Raw genomic sequence first — 15,602 nt, 5'->3', positions numbered from 1 at the left:
GCTCAAAGCAGGACCAATCCCTAACTAAATCATCCCAGCCAGGGCTTTGTCAAGCCTGATCTTAAAAACCTCTTAAGGATGGAGATTCTACCACTTCCCTAGGTAACACATTCCAGTGCTTCACCACCCTCCTAATGAAAAAGTTTTTCCTAATATCCAACCTAAACCTCCCCCATTGCAACTTGAGACCATTAGTCCTTGTTCTGTCATCTGCTACCACTGAGAACAGTCTAGATCCATTCTCTTTGGGACCCCGTTTCAGGTAGTTGAAAGCAGCTACCAAATCTCCCATCATTCTTCTCTTTTGCAGACTAAACAATCCCAGTTCCCTCAGCCTCTCCTCGTAAGTCATGAGTTCCAGTCCCCTAATAATTTTTGTTGCCCTCCGCTGGATGCTTTCCAGTTTTTCCACATCCTTGTAGTGTGGGGCCCAAAACTGGACACAGTACTCCAAATGCGGCCTCACCAATGTTGAATAGAGGGAAACCTTGCATACTTCTATCTCCGTCCCACCCTTTGAGCCCTTGGCAACTGCTCTTTATCATTTCTCCTAACTAATGTGACTGCTATCTGGACGCCTCCTGAAGAGTTGGTGAAGATCCTCATGGCAGAGTTTCCCTAAACTATATGCTATAAGGATGAGTTCAGGCCTCCTCAAGTTTTTGCTTAAGGTAGTATTGGGTTTTCATCTCAATCTATTCATCTTCTACTATTCTTTTTAAAACCCCACTCTAATCCAGCCAAAATGAAACTATAAACCTTGGATGTAGTGAGAGCTTTATCTGTTTATTTAGTCAGAACTAAGTCATTCAGAGTATTAACAAGAGTGTTCATGACTTTTTCGTGGAGAGTTTCCTCTAGCCCTCTATCTCCCTTCAGATTATCTAAATGGGTTTTGGACTACATCAGACGTTGCTCTCAAGGGGTTAACATGATATTGTTAGTATACATTCCACGAGGGCTCATGCAACCTCAGCAACTTCCCTGTCAAATGCTTGGATTTCTGAAACGTGGTGTGGCCACATAGAGCTAGGTCCACATGTTCACTTCCCACTACTTTCCTAGTTTGGGTTTCCAGGTCAGATGCCACCTTTGGTAGACCAGTTCTCCAGTCACTCTTCAAGTTATACTTTTCTTTATGGTTACCATAGGGTAAGCAATGGTTACTTACCCTATGGTAAGCTTGGTTCCTTGAGATGTGTTATCCACACAGGTTCCACTACCCACCTTGCAGCCTCACTAACTGAAGTTCCACTATGTGGGATTTTTATTGTCAAAGGAACTGAGTAGCAGTTGCATGTCCTGCTTGGCTGCTGTGGGCAAGAGAATATGAGGGGATGCTATTCAAAAAGAATCTGATCTTGGGCACGTAAGGCACTTGTGTACCAAGAGTGGAATCTGTGTGGACAACCATTTGGAGAGCCAGTTACTGTAGGGTAAGTAGCTGTTGTTTTTGATTTTTCCATTGGGAAAACTGAAAACATTTTAGTAAATCAAAATTTTCTCAATTAAAATTTTGATTTTACAAAAACTATTTTCTGTTGAAGAATTTTGACTGAAAAATATATACTAGAGCTGGCTGGGAATTTTCTAACAGGAATTCATCCTCTAGATCGCTGAATAGAATTCATCACTCTTGTAAAGGTTGGCTTTCTGTGATATGTGGTGTTCAGGCATGTACATACCAAAACAGAACAGTGTTTTTTGTTTTTTTTTCACTTACGTGTTTTCACCTCTGAACAATCTTAGACCTGATGGTTAGACTTTTGTCATCTCCAGAGATTCAAGATGAAGGTACCCTGGTTAGTCATTTAGCTGGTGCTCTGAAGAAATTCTTGGATTTCATAGCTCTATAAAGTACTTGTCCTGAGCACAAAAAATACCTGATTCTATTGGAAACCTGTAATTCCAATATTGCACTTTGCCTTTCATCTGGGAAGCAGCTTCTGAGATTTATTAAATTTATCAGTGGTAGCAGCCAACCTCTGGAAGTGGAGAATCTTAAAGATTTCCTGTATCCGTAAAAAGAAAAGGAGTACTCGTGGCACCTTAGAGACTAACAAATTTATTAGAACATAAGCTTTCGTGAGCTACAGCTCACTTCATCGGATGCATACAGTATGCATCGGATACAGATTAACACGACTGCTACTCTGAAACCTGTCTTGGTGACTGGCTGTTCAGTGACAAGTCTCCCAGAATATACTAGACTTCCTCCATTTGAAGCTCATAAGACTTTCTTACATTATATTACATCCATTTCTGATGGCCCAGTTGAACTATAAGAATGAAGACCTCTATCCTATGATTTGAGACCAAAGGTTACCTTGATGAGGAAAAAAACAATGCCAGCCTTTTGTTCCAGACATGGCAAACCATAAGGACGCCAGGTTGCATTGTACGGTGTCATGAGGGGTCCTTGAATCTCTTTAAATTCTGTAGAGTCTTGAATTTTCTCTCATCTAGAGCAAAGGAAAAGATTTTGTAGAATAATCGGCAACATTTTACTGTAATGGAGCCAAGTTCTGCTTTAGTTAAGGTTGAGTTGTAGTGGTCTAAAAATCTGTTGTGGTTAGATGTGCTTAGATGGCCTTGAAGGATGCTGTGCCTTACGGGAGAGTGGGGTAGGGTTAGTGATCCAAATTTGGGGTCATTTGAGCAAGTGGTTCCTGAGGAACCTGAACCCCTCAAGCATTTCATGTAGTCCACAAACTACCAAATTTTTGCGCACACACCTGGGGCTTGGATCATCCCCCACCTAATCTGTTGCTTGACATTTTAGCACAGCTAGTGCATGGCACCCACAGCCCCTTTGAGGAAGCAGTATTGAAAACATTAAAGGGCATGTGTAGTTGTCTAGAATGGTATATGCTAAACCAGGGGTCGGCAACCTTTCAGAAGTGGTGTGCCGAGTCTTCATTTATTCACTCTAATTTAAGGTTTCACGTGCCAGTAATACATTTTAACATTTTTAGAAGGTCTCTTTCTGTGAGTCTTTAATATATAACTAAACTATTGTTATATGTAAAGTAAATAAGGTTTTTAAAATGTTTAAGAAGCTTCATTTAAAATTAAATTAAAATGCAGAGCCCCCCAGACCGATGGCCAGGACCCGGGCAATGTGAGTGCCACTGAAAATCAGCTTGCGTGCCGCCTTTGGCACACATGCCATAGGTTGCCTACCCCTGTGCTAAACACTCACACATCACATTACAATGTGCATGTGCAGAAAGACTTAGGGAAAACTGTTTCCACCCAACCAAGTTTCACATATCCCTGGATAGCTCAAGTGAACATGCTGTGGCTGTCAAAACCTGAGCTATACGAAGGCACTGTAAGTTTGAATCCTACCTTTTGGCAGAAATCTTAGAGCTCTGTAGACCTGATGCTACTATCCACCTATGTCAAGGGTTGTGGGGTTTTTTAATATAATCAGAGTAAAGCAGATAATTCAGAAGGGGCTCAAATGATTTACAGGGGGAAAATGCAATACAAATGTTTTCTATACAGTACTTGCGGGTGTGAGAGTTGAGTGCAAGCAGATGGGGGAGGGAATAGGTGTGGAGATTTAGCGTCGGATGATGGGAGGAGGATTTGGAGGGATTAGAAGTTGGTGGAGCCCTATTCCTCTCAGGGGCTCCGAGCCCCTCTCCCTGCCTCCCATGTGAGCTGGGATCGGTGGGGGTGGGAGGGGAAGAGCAGGAGTGCTGAAAGTAATGCAGATTTACACTTCTGAAAACTTAGGTGCTTTAGGTTTGTATTTCCTATTGCTCGCATGCAGGGTGGGAGGTTAGCAGGGTGGGGGAAGACCTGGCCAGGCCAGCATTTCAAGCAGAACTCAGATCTCTGAAAACCAGGAACTAGAACAAAGACGCACACCAGCACAACCTTAACTCCGATCTCTTTGAGCAGTGCCTCAATAAGATCCATAACACTCGCTCTGCAGATAGTGCTGAACTTAGGGAATAGGGTAGGTGGTCACTGTTGGACTGTCTAACACTGCCTCTTTAGGCAAAACACATGGCTAGGTGATCTGTACAGAACAGGAGCTACTTACACCTGACTTTCACTCAAATGTAGTTTACTCCACAGAAACAGCATACACCTGCTAAATTTTACAACCCCTTCACCATTAGGCTCAGGGTGGTATTTAACACTGTACTTTCACTTAGCCATCATTAAACCCAGAGACCACTCCTATCCTACTTTATTGCTGCCATTCCCCCTGGCAAGAAGCTCCCTTTGTACTGCTAATGACACAGCCTACAGAACTCATTGCTGAAATGAGGCATACTAGATCTCTCAAGGTACATATGCACCTCTTTCCTTTGATCATGCTATACCTAACTCAGTGAATGCAGCAGGAGTGCATGCTGATAATTCCCAGTGGCTGTTGCCAGCTTCAGGGGTCAGTTAGAATTGTCCCTTAACTCCTTATTTGTTGGTTTTCAGAGGTTTGAATTTTGCTGAACTCCTGGAATGTCCAGGAAGGGCACTAGGAACCACCAACCAACTTTAGCTCTGCATTAATGAAGTTTGTCATTGAATTAGATTTTTAGAGCACTGATGTGCCTTTGCTGTCACAAGTTTTGACAAGTCTGTTCCAGTACTGAGACCAAAAAACCATCCCACCCAGTTATACAGAAAGAAGTTGATTTTTGTCCACTGGAGAAATACCATTAATTATAGGAAACCTCTGTTCTTTCAGGCTTTTGGGAAATCCTTCTTTTGACACACAAAGGAGCCTAACACTGATTTTTATGTAATAGATAAATCTTAATTTTGGGCATTGAGTTAAAAGGGTTTGTCTTGTAGTGCTTGTTTAAAGAAGTCTTGTTAATGAGTATTTTCCAAAAACACTTATTGTCAACAGGCCAGCTTGCTGAGCTTCAAGTATCCTTGGGTGAATACTGTAACAAAATCCCCACTATCCCAAATTTCTGTCCAGCTGCTGGAGAAGTCTGTTGTGCCCAGTTCACAGGTAAAGGAGAGGGAAAGGATGACTCTAAATGGCTAATCGCTATTATGTTTAATTTCTTACCAAATTAAACTAAATCTCTATAAAGCACTCTTAAATAGATTTGAGTGTCTACATTAACTAATCGGTGCAACTCTCTAAACTTTTTTAGAAATATATTTAATTCAAAGATATTTCTGTGTGTAGAAAGGGCTTTTATCATTTTACTTGGACCCAATTTACCTGTGGATACAGAATTATCAGCCACATCTATGGTAACCAGTGTTGTGACCAGACACCAGCTGTGATTAAGAGCCTGGAATGGGTACTTACACCAAGGAAACTGTAGCATTGGATAAATTCTTGGGTAGAAATACTTTCAGGGAAACCCTGAAGAAATTTCTAGCTGACGTTGAGGAAAAAGCCCTTAGGCCAGAGGAAGAGAATACTACCAATGTGCTAAATAAACAGTTTTCTTGTGTCCAGAAACAGTATGGGATACATAATACAAGAGACAAGAAAATGGGGATCAGAGAAGCAGTGCAACATCCAGCAATGTTTACTTCGATATTGGCAGGGGGATTCGGTCTTTGCTCATCTGTTTCGGTGAACATAGTTGTGATAATGGAGTAAAGTTCGCTAATATCTCACTTTAAGTCTCCAAATGCCTTAACACAATCTAAACGTATTGCTATCCCTTTTTTGACCTGAGCAATTAGCCCTGCAGGTTATTTCCAGGAGGAGGAAACATTGATCATCAGGTATTTATCAATAAACAGGATTCCATTAAAGTCCTGTTTCCCTGAGTGCAGTAGGAATTAAACAGGAGACAGTTATTTGCTCTCTGTCCTAAGCCCCTTTCCAGCTAGCACCTAGCCCTAAAATGTTTTAACTTAGCTTCTTCTCAGGGCCATGCTCCTAGTGCTTTTTCTGGCTGTCTCCTTTGCTTTCTTGTTGCCTTTTCTGTCTGCTTCCGTAGTCTTTCTGCTGTTTCTGACAGATGCCTCTCCATCAAGCAGTACCCAGTGAAACCCCTCTGGCCACATAGCTCTGTTTCTGGTGGGACTTGCGTGTGCTTTTGTTTTGGGCAGGGATGTGCCCATCTTTTGGGTGGAATCTCCTGTTGTTTCAGCTATCTGGTTCCATTAAGGAGCTTGTTTTTTTTCTTTTATTTTGAATGAAGGGTGGCTGTTATACTTAACAGCTTCAACAAGGTTTAACTCAACCCATGACAATATTATAGTTCAGAGCCATTGCATTTTGTATTAATGTGTTGCCAAGAAATCCTTTTGGTGCTTAAGAATTAATCATTCACAGAATGTTTGTATCTGCATCTTTCCTTCCAGAAGACAATCAGTGGTATCGTGCCTCTGTTCTAGCATATACCTCTGAAGATACTGCTTTAGTGGGCTACATAGATTATGGTAACTTTGAAGTTCTGCAAGTGGCTAGGCTTCGCCCTATGATTCCAAAATTATTGGAGTTGCCAGTGCAAGCTATAAAGTGTACGCTAGCAGGTATGAAATGAACTACAAGCTATTGCAGGTGGGATGAAAAATAAAGTTCAAAACAGATGTGGGGCAAAATTTTTTCAGAATTTGCCTAATTTAAGACCAGATGCAACTACTGAGTGACAGAGGGAGGGAGGGAGGATGAGGTTAATGTTTGAAAGCTACCTGTAGAAAATCAAATTAGCACTTCATAGTGATAACAGGAACATTAAAATTCATAAAGCTAAAGTCCTTTCAAATGTGCATAATAAAGATATCTAGTAAAAAGGAATAAAATATACTGTAAGAACTGTACTGTCCTCAAATATGCACTTGTGCATTGTGCATATGTCCTTGGCTCTAATGTGTTGAGGTACTGGCTGCAATGACTTTCTTAGGCACCAGTTCCTTCTTGGAGCCAGTGCTTTCTTTGAACTGAAGAGGCAGAGCCACAGCTGTTCAAAGTGCAATTTTCTGATAGAGTTTAATCTGCAAAACCTCATCTTTTTCTTGTTGGACAAATCAAATAAAACCACTTTTTGTTAAATTTGACAGCACCGAATATTTGAATGGTACTTTTTGGCAAACTACAGATCAGGTGCTCCCTTGGATCAAACTGGCTTTTTTGAAGCCTCTGAGCATTTTCTTAACATTGTCAGTAAGGAATATTCCATTTAATCCTGTCAAAAGGACAAGGCTGAGATGCTGCTCAGGCTCTAAAGCTTTGTAAAAGAGGAAAACCTTAAAGGATGGCTGTGCCTTTAGGGATAGAACCCATGCACATGGGGCATGCCCTGCAAATCACACTGGATGGAATCAGCAATAGTGTTTTTGTTAATTTGGTAATACACCTCTACCCCGATATAACTTGACCAATATAACATGAATTCGGCTATAATGCAGTAAAGCCGTGCTCTGGAGGCTGGGGCTGTGCGCTCGGGTGGATCAGCGCGTCTGGCTCCAACACGCTGCTTAGCGTGTTGGAGCCAGACGCGCTGATCCACCCGAGCGTTATATTGGTCAAGTTATATCGGGGTAGAGGTGTATTACCAAATTAACAAAAACACTATTGCTGATTCCCGAAGTCCAATGACTGGACTGCAATGGCTGGACTCAGGTACATATTAAGATGGAATCCCCAGCACTCCATGCACTATCAGAATCTTCAGCACCTCTTTCTAACTTTGCTATTTCCCTATGTTTTGTTTCAGATTTTTGGTGGTAGTTCTACAAAGTTAACATTAGACTTCCCCACTGTATAGTGTCAGATGGATCAGTGCAAACTGTTGGTTCAATTCAAGGCAAACATCTCCACGTTTAATGTGGTATTAGTCTACTCTATTCTTCATTCTTATCAATGAACTGCTCCATTATAGGAACTGCACTGCAATACCGGCACAGAAACAGTCAGATTCCAAAACATGCACCTCTTACAACACCAAAATTACTACACCTCTACCCTGATATAACGCAATCCTTGGGAGCCAACAAAATCTTAGTGTTATAGGTGAAACCGCGTTATATCAAACTTGCTTTGGCCTCGAGCATTTCCGTTATTAATGGTCACTTCCCGTCCCCTGACTAACCCCTCAGAACCCCCGAGCCATCCAACCCCCCCCCCACTCCCTGTCTGCCCCAACACGTATCTACACCCCTGCTCCCCGGGACTCCCACGCCCACGTTCCCCTCCCCCGACCGCCCTGCCCCCAGAACCTCCGAACCATCCAACCCCCCCCTGCTCCTGTCCCCTGACCGCCCCCCCGAGATCCTCGGCCCAGCTCCCTTAACAGGGGACAGGAGCAGGGGGGGGTTGGATGGTTCGAAGTCTAATGTTAACTTTGTAGAACTACCACCAAAAATCTGAAACAAAACATAGGGAAATAGCAAAGTTAGAAAGAGGTGCTGAAGATTCTGATAGTGCATGGAGTGCTGGGGATTCCATCTTAATATGTACCTGAGTCCAGCCATTGCATCCCGAAGTCCAATGACTACTGCTTTTCTAGGGGGTTCTTACTTGGCACCGAGAGTGTATGACAAAACACAAGTATGTCTATACTGGCAATCATCTACAACTACAATTACTAAGTAACCTTTCTTTTAAGTGTTTCCATTATTAAAACTGTGTCAAGCAATACAAAAATTGAGTGTCTCTCGCTTAGCAGTATTGAGATGTGTTGGGGGAGCACTTACCATATCTAACAATGGCGCTCTGATCTCTAGGACTCTAGACGCTACCTTAATAGTTCCCTTCAGCATTTTGTAACCCCTGACATTAAATCACTGGCATGTGCTGCTATTGATTTGATGCATATTTAACTGGCAAGTAATTTCAACCATTGACAATGTTGTTCATAAAACAGCTTCACAAAATGAAGAATGAACTAGTTCAAGAATGGGGATTGTGGGAGAACAACTCCCAATAACTACAGTCCAGCTTGAAATAAGATAATATTTCTTTCCTTTAAATTTCACTTTCAGGTGTGAAGCCCCCATCAGGAGCCTGGTCCTTGGAAGCTATCTCTCTGATGAAACAACTAGTGCAAAATAAAATGATCACTATAAGAGTGGTGGACAAAAAAGAGAATAGCTCTGTTGTAGAGATTGCAGATGAATCTGTTACTCCAATAATAAATGTATCTAAACATCTTTTAGAATCAGGCTATGCAGTGAAAGATTCCAAGGATGTCTTGACAATAAATGAAACTGTTAACACTGTGAAGGAAGTAAATGGTAAGTACATGAAAAGTTGCTATAGAAGCTGGTTTTATCTATACTGTACAATAGATACACAGTAATCTATTAGGTGACTTGAAATGAGTATGGTCAGTTATGTGGCCAAGAATGGGCATTTAGAATGTACATTTTCTTTCCCTATAATGCTGTCTTTTATGTCTCTCTGACCCTGTTTTCTTCTCTTTCCCCTTCACCCTTTAGCTGTAGGAGAAACAATAAATAAAATGGATTGTACATGGGTTAAGCTGACTCTTAAACAGATATTAAATGTCATGCTGTGTACGGTGAACAATCCGGGAGACTTCTTCTGTCAGATCTTCAAAGATGATGGTGAGTTGTCTCAACCTTCATTTTTCTGTGCTCTCTCTGTCTTCTCATCCTTAATCTTGTTGCATATTAACTTGTAAAATACTTTGGAATGGGATCAATGTAGTTTTCATGCACCAATGCTCCTAGTGGACTTTTCATACTTAGAGCTTACGCCTGAGCTTCCTAATTAGTTCATACTAGTACTGTAGGTCTAAATTTGAACACGCATTTTAATAAGGACAAAGATCAGATCTCTAGGGACAAAGAATGTTGGGAGATAGTATCCCGGATGCAGTGACACTGAAAAGGAATGAAGGGTAATTGAACATGAGCTCCCAGTGTGTCTAGGAGGACTAACATAACTGATAGAGGCCTAAGCAGGGGAATATCAAATAGGAGTAGGGATGCATACAACATTATTAAAACCATTACTGGAATACTGTGTCCAATTCTTGTGTCAGAACTCTAAAAACATCTTCAAAAATTGGAAAGGATTCAGAAAAGAGGCACAAGAATATTTTAAGTACTGGAAAAACAGTCTTATTGAGCTTAGGTCGAGCTGTCTATTTAGTTTATCCAAGAGAAAATTAAGAGATGACATGGCCTGCAAGAACCTGCATGGGGAAGAGATTTCCAATATTTTTTGGCCAACTAAAACTTATAACAGTACTAGACTTTTATACATCAATATATTAATACTGTTTTACCCTAAATCAGGGGCACCTTGAGATTTTTTAAAATATCTTTCTAAATATGCTATTAATGGGACCCAATAAATAAGATGACATTCTGCACAACACGGTCTTGTTTGTGCCTGGTAACTCCAAACCACTGACTTGCTGCTTCTAAAGATGTATTAAGTTTGGTGGTTGTTTGTTTTTTATATTCTGCTTAGACTTACTTGCTCTAAATGTACTCAACAAGTCATTGGCAGAATACTGCCAGCAGATTTCAACTAGTGTTTTCAAGCCTTCAAAGGGAGAACCCTGCTGTGCTTTTTTCTCTGGTAAGTAATATTACCACCTACTCTTGTTCATTTTTTCATTTACAAAAATGTCCTTAAATGGAAAATGCACCTTTATCTTTGACTCAGAGAATGTTCTGTTTAATATATAGCTTTTTAAACCTTGTCAGATATTTTGGGCATGGTCTTGATGTGTTTGGTGTGTTGCTAAGTTGAACAAGGAAGGAAAATAGATCTGCAGTTGGTAACGGTAAACCAAGTATGTGTGAATAGTGACTCCAGTGAGTGAACAGTTAGGAACCTTTCAGATTCGATATACGCTTAAATAGATCATAATATTGGATATTATTAATATATAGTCTGATTGAACAGAAGTAAACAGTATAGAGAAAGAGGTTTAATTATTACCTTAGAGAAAGTTATTGCTTTTCCAGGAAGTAAATATTGGATTTTCCACTAGTTTGTATGGGATGTTAATAGGTTACTTGCATCACTTTTTTTTATGTACTTTCATTTCTGGATGAAAACTGTATTGATATTGTGGAAGGGGCTTGATTGCCCATTGCCCTGCACCTCGTATAGTCACTCAAAGCAGTGCAGAATAAATATAAAATGCTATCAAATCAGAATGGCAGTGTTTTACATCTACTTTGAAGTCATGTAACCGATTACATACTGTGCAAAGCAACAGAAATTAAGGCCCATTTTCTCTGCCAAGGAAAGTAAATTAGTTCTGCTTATGATTTAGGTAAATGTGGGAAATCACAGTTCTTTTAAATCCTAGGTGATGGTAACTGGTACCGTGCTTTGGTAAAAAAAATCTCTTCAGATGGAGCTATTAAAGTGCAATTTGTGGATTATGGAAATGTTGAGACAGTAACTCCAGATAAACTTCGACAGATCTCATCAACATTCCTAAAACTTCCATTTCAAGGAATTAGGTGTTGGTTATCAGGTAAATCTTCATTTAAAGATGTTTTAGAAATAATTTCTGCACCTGCTAAGCATTCTGTCATAACGACTCTTTTATAGTTAGAAATCATATGAGTTTCAGGCATGGTAGACCTTCCAATGTAGCATGTTTTTAGCAAAATGTGTTTTTAAAAAAAAAAATGTTTCAACCATATTTTCTTCTGTTAAATAGAAGTGATTTCTCTTTGTGAACTGAAAGGCAAAGTTTCTGATCACCTGTAAACTCTTCACAATTACACTTCCATTTATATCTCTGCTCTCATCTCCTACAGTTTGCCCCATTCTAAGTTCCACCCAAGTTTATTTTCTTATTGTTACTTAAGGGCAATGCAGAGACAAGCCGCTCCTGGATACAGGCCAGTACAGAGTGGATGTGGAGCTACGGTTCTGCCTGCCCTGTCTTGATTTGGAATGAGACCCCCTAGCACGCTCAAAGTGAAAAGGTTTCAGGATCGCATCTTAGTTTAATAAATATTGAAATAGTTATTTGGCAAGGAATCTGATGTTTTCCCTGACCCACCTTTTTCCCAAAAGGAAGATCTGGGCACTCAGGGATACATTCCTAAACTACCACTCCAATTCTATATATTAGATGAGGAAGAGCACTAGGGCTCAAAAACAACTGTTCCCTTCTGTCAATTAATACTCTGCCTTTTTAGTATTTTGCAAATGAGGATATTAAACTGCTTTACAAACCTTGTATTGCCATGTAGTATCATCCCCTTTTACAGATAGCAATGGGAACAGAGGCACAGAGGAGATTGACTCATTGACAGTCATGCAGAGTCTATTACGGATTTAGGAATAAACTCAGGATTTTTTAAGAGGAATTTGATATTCTACACTTTGGGGGCCCCAACTCATTTTGCACTAGATATACTTAGATTACACATTCCTTATGGCTGCAAAAGTGGTCTTTCTAACTAACAGGACATTTTAAAAATTTGGATAAAACTAAAATGGTAATTTTTTTTTTAAATTGTGAATGAGAAAATATATTTTTAAGTCTTGTCTTGTTTCCTTAGGTGTAAAGCCTGTTAACAAGGAATGGCTCCCAGAAGCCACAGCAAGATTTCAGATGTGCACTGCAGGAATTAAACTTCAAGCCAGAGTAGTTGCTTTCAACAAAAGTGGTGCTGGAATAGAGCTCATTGATAATTCCACAGGTTGTCCAAGAATAATCAGTGAAATTTTAATTAGTGAAAAATTGGCTTTAAAGGACGGTCTGCCAAATAAAGATGGGCTACCAAATACATCTGCTGAGAAAGTAGAGCCTCGAGGTGACTAAAGCAGTCTTGTTAACGAATGATAAGAATATTGGGTATCCCTCAGTCTGACTCTCCTTTTGATCACATCTAAGATGTAATAAATGTATCTAGTTTTAAATACATCATGAAGTTTATGATTGGGTGCAAGTTGTCCTGCAGGTGGCATGATAGGCAAAAAGTAGGTAAATGTGCAAGTCACTAGGGTTATGTGTTAAACAATATTACTTAAATACACTGTAACAAATTATAGCAAACTTGAAGTATGACTAAAGAGTCTATCGCATATTGGTTTCTAGTATCTTATTTTCAGCAATATTAAAATTAACTAGCATTGATTGATTGTAAGAAAATTATATATTTTCTGATGAACAGAATATCCAGTGTATTAGTGTCAATGTTCAGTTTTCATCTCACTGCAATCACACTAAAATGACTGGAACATGTTGATAGACTGGAGATGTTACTTAAGTTAATAGACATGTGCAACTGTGATGAACTTGTATATATTTCTAGAAGTGCTTTGCTCTGTGCTTTACTAGTTTGTGTTTAATTACTTTAGAAACCTCTTGTGAGCAGTGGCAGACAATAGAATTGCCTATCAATGAAACTGTGTCAGTCCGTGTAATGGAAGTGATAAGCCCAGACTTGTTTTATGCTCTGCCAAGTGAAGCCAGAGGTAAGAAATGAAGAAAATCTCTTGGTTTATCTAGTTGGTAGCAATATATTTGGAAGATGGATGCAAGATGTTTAACATTATAATAATGAATTGAGAGACTACCAAATACATCTCAGACAGTAAGAAAAATGCAGAAATATAAATATTTTTATTAAAAGCTTTGCGCTAACTTAGGTAAAATCAGGCCTAATAATAGGCTTTCCTATGGGTGGGTGTGTGGGTGGGTGGGTGTGTGTATAGCCTATTATTAGGCCTGATATTACCTAAGTTAGCTCAAAGCTTTTAATAAAAATATTTATATTTCTGCATTTTTCTTACTGTCTGAGATGTATTTGGTAGTCTCTCAATTCATTATTATAATGTTAAATATATATAATTTTTATCATGCTTGAAACTTCGTGCAGTACTAACAGATTCTCTTCACTTATTTTTAGTAGATCAAGAGAAGTTGCGTAGGTTGATGATTGAACTGGTAGAATATTGCAACACTCAGAACAGTCACTCCTTCAGACCAAAAGTCGGTGAAGCCTGTTGTGCCAAGTTTGCAGGTGAGAGAGAATTCTTGTTCATTCTAAAAAAGGAAAAGTGATCTGAACTGCAAAACTTGGGCAGATGGCAAAGTCCAAACCTTTAAGAAAAAAGAGATTTGTAAAATCCTTGATATGCCACAAAACATTGCCATATTTCATTTTATATATGGCTTCTGTTTAGTCACAAACAATATGTGACAGTCAAGGCTAGAAACTAAGGAATGCCTCATGCATCTGAAAATCCATGGAGTTTTAGGAGGGGCAATATAATGATCTAAACTGGAATTTAGTGAGGCTTCTTGAGTGAACTCCCCTATTCCTAAGCAGTTTTATATGTTATCCAAAATAAATTTCTTCAGGAGCAACCCAGAGGGGAGGCTTGACTGAGGGCTTGGCTACACTTACATTTTATAGCGCTCTCACTTGCTGGCTCAGGGATGTGAAAAATCACCCCCCTGAGCGCAGCAAGTCACAGCACTTTAAAGCACTAGTGTAAATAGGCTCCGAGCACTGGGAGCCAATCCCTTCATGGAGGTGGATTACCAGGAGCGCTGGGAGAGCTCTTTCCCAGCGCTCGCGCACAACCACACTCGCACTTCAAAGCGCTGCCTTGGGAGCGCTCCCATTACAGCGCTTTGAAGTTTCCAGTGTAGCCATGCCCTGAGTCATTTATTTCAGTATTGATTCAAAGAAGAGTTCTGCCAAACAAATCCATAAACATCACTTCCTGTAGCACTTGAATTTTCATTGGAGGTGTCCTATCCAAGTACTGACCAGGCCTGCACCTACTTATGTGACTGGACATTGGTGTCAAGATCACAGTCCAAAGTGGTATAGCTGCAAGCAACAGAACATTCCTGTAAAGTGAAGCACAAGGGTGTCAGATCTGTCAACAGTTAAAGGAGAGATGGACAGAAATACTACAAAACACAGTGTTAAATATAGACACTGAAGTCAAGTACTAGATGAAAAGATGGCCAACAGAGTTGAAGTTCTGATTTACTTTACTATTTGAATGAGTTGGGGGACTAAAAGAGATGTTGAGGAATTTGTGTCCTTTAGTAGTAAATAGAAGCTAGCACTTGTGGTAGGTCAAAGGAGTAGGTAATTAATACATAGCATTTGTATAAACATCCAGAAAACACCACTAATGTTACAGCAGAGATGCTATAGTTAAGACTGAGACAGCAATTAATAAAATTTAATTGCTGCTTTAAGTGGTGCAATTGATGCTTCATTAAATTGTGTGAAGATCCCCCTTTCCCCTCCTTTTGTGCTGGGATGGGAAGAACTCTCCTTGTCAAGGCCAGGTCCTGGGCAGTCAGACTTTAGTAGTTGCAGCCAGAGTCCGCAGTCATGTGACAGGAGTTAGGAGTCAGCTGAGTCAGGACACCAGGAGTTCAGAAGCAGAAGACAAGAAACTGGAACCAGAGTTAAGCCAGATCAGGAGGTCAGAGCCAGGAAACAAACTGGAGGGCCAGAACCACAAGTCAGATGCCAGGTAAGCCAAGCCGGGTAAGGATGCCAGGAAATAAAGAAGCATAAGGCGCACAGTCCAGAACAGGATGGAGCCCAGTTGTTTGGATACTTTTCTGTGCTTGCTGCTGGCTTAAGTAGGGCCAGTGGGCCAATCAGCTGCCCAGGGGCTTGGCCAGTTGGACCTCAGGGCGGAACCTCGTCTTGGGGTTGGGCTTCATGAGTCC

The 15,602-nt window shown here is 40.3% G+C and overlaps 1 protein-coding gene across 1 annotated transcript in view; it reads left to right on the top strand.

Moving 5' to 3' along the window:
• The window catches only part of TDRD1 (tudor domain containing 1), a 56,452-nt gene that overhangs the window by 33,003 nt on the left and 7,847 nt on the right, over nt 1-15,602 (top strand). Inside the window, exons 14-22 of the mRNA XM_074960046.1 lie at nt 4,874-4,981; nt 6,304-6,474; nt 8,926-9,177; nt 9,382-9,510; nt 10,385-10,495; nt 11,238-11,408; nt 12,451-12,705; nt 13,253-13,369; nt 13,804-13,917. Of these exons, the coding sequence (XP_074816147.1) occupies nt 4,874-4,981; nt 6,304-6,474; nt 8,926-9,177; nt 9,382-9,510; nt 10,385-10,495; nt 11,238-11,408; nt 12,451-12,705; nt 13,253-13,369; nt 13,804-13,917 (1,428 nt within the window). The remainder of the gene's footprint in view (nt 1-4,873; nt 4,982-6,303; nt 6,475-8,925; nt 9,178-9,381; nt 9,511-10,384; nt 10,496-11,237; nt 11,409-12,450; nt 12,706-13,252; nt 13,370-13,803; nt 13,918-15,602) is intronic.

Source organism: Natator depressus, chromosome 7 (assembly GCF_965152275.1).
Source record: "Natator depressus isolate rNatDep1 chromosome 7, rNatDep2.hap1, whole genome shotgun sequence".
Lineage (NCBI taxonomy): Eukaryota > Metazoa > Chordata > Testudines > Cheloniidae > Natator > Natator depressus.
Note: the sequence above shows the minus strand (reverse complement) of the source record. Positions and strands in the feature narration are given on the sequence as shown.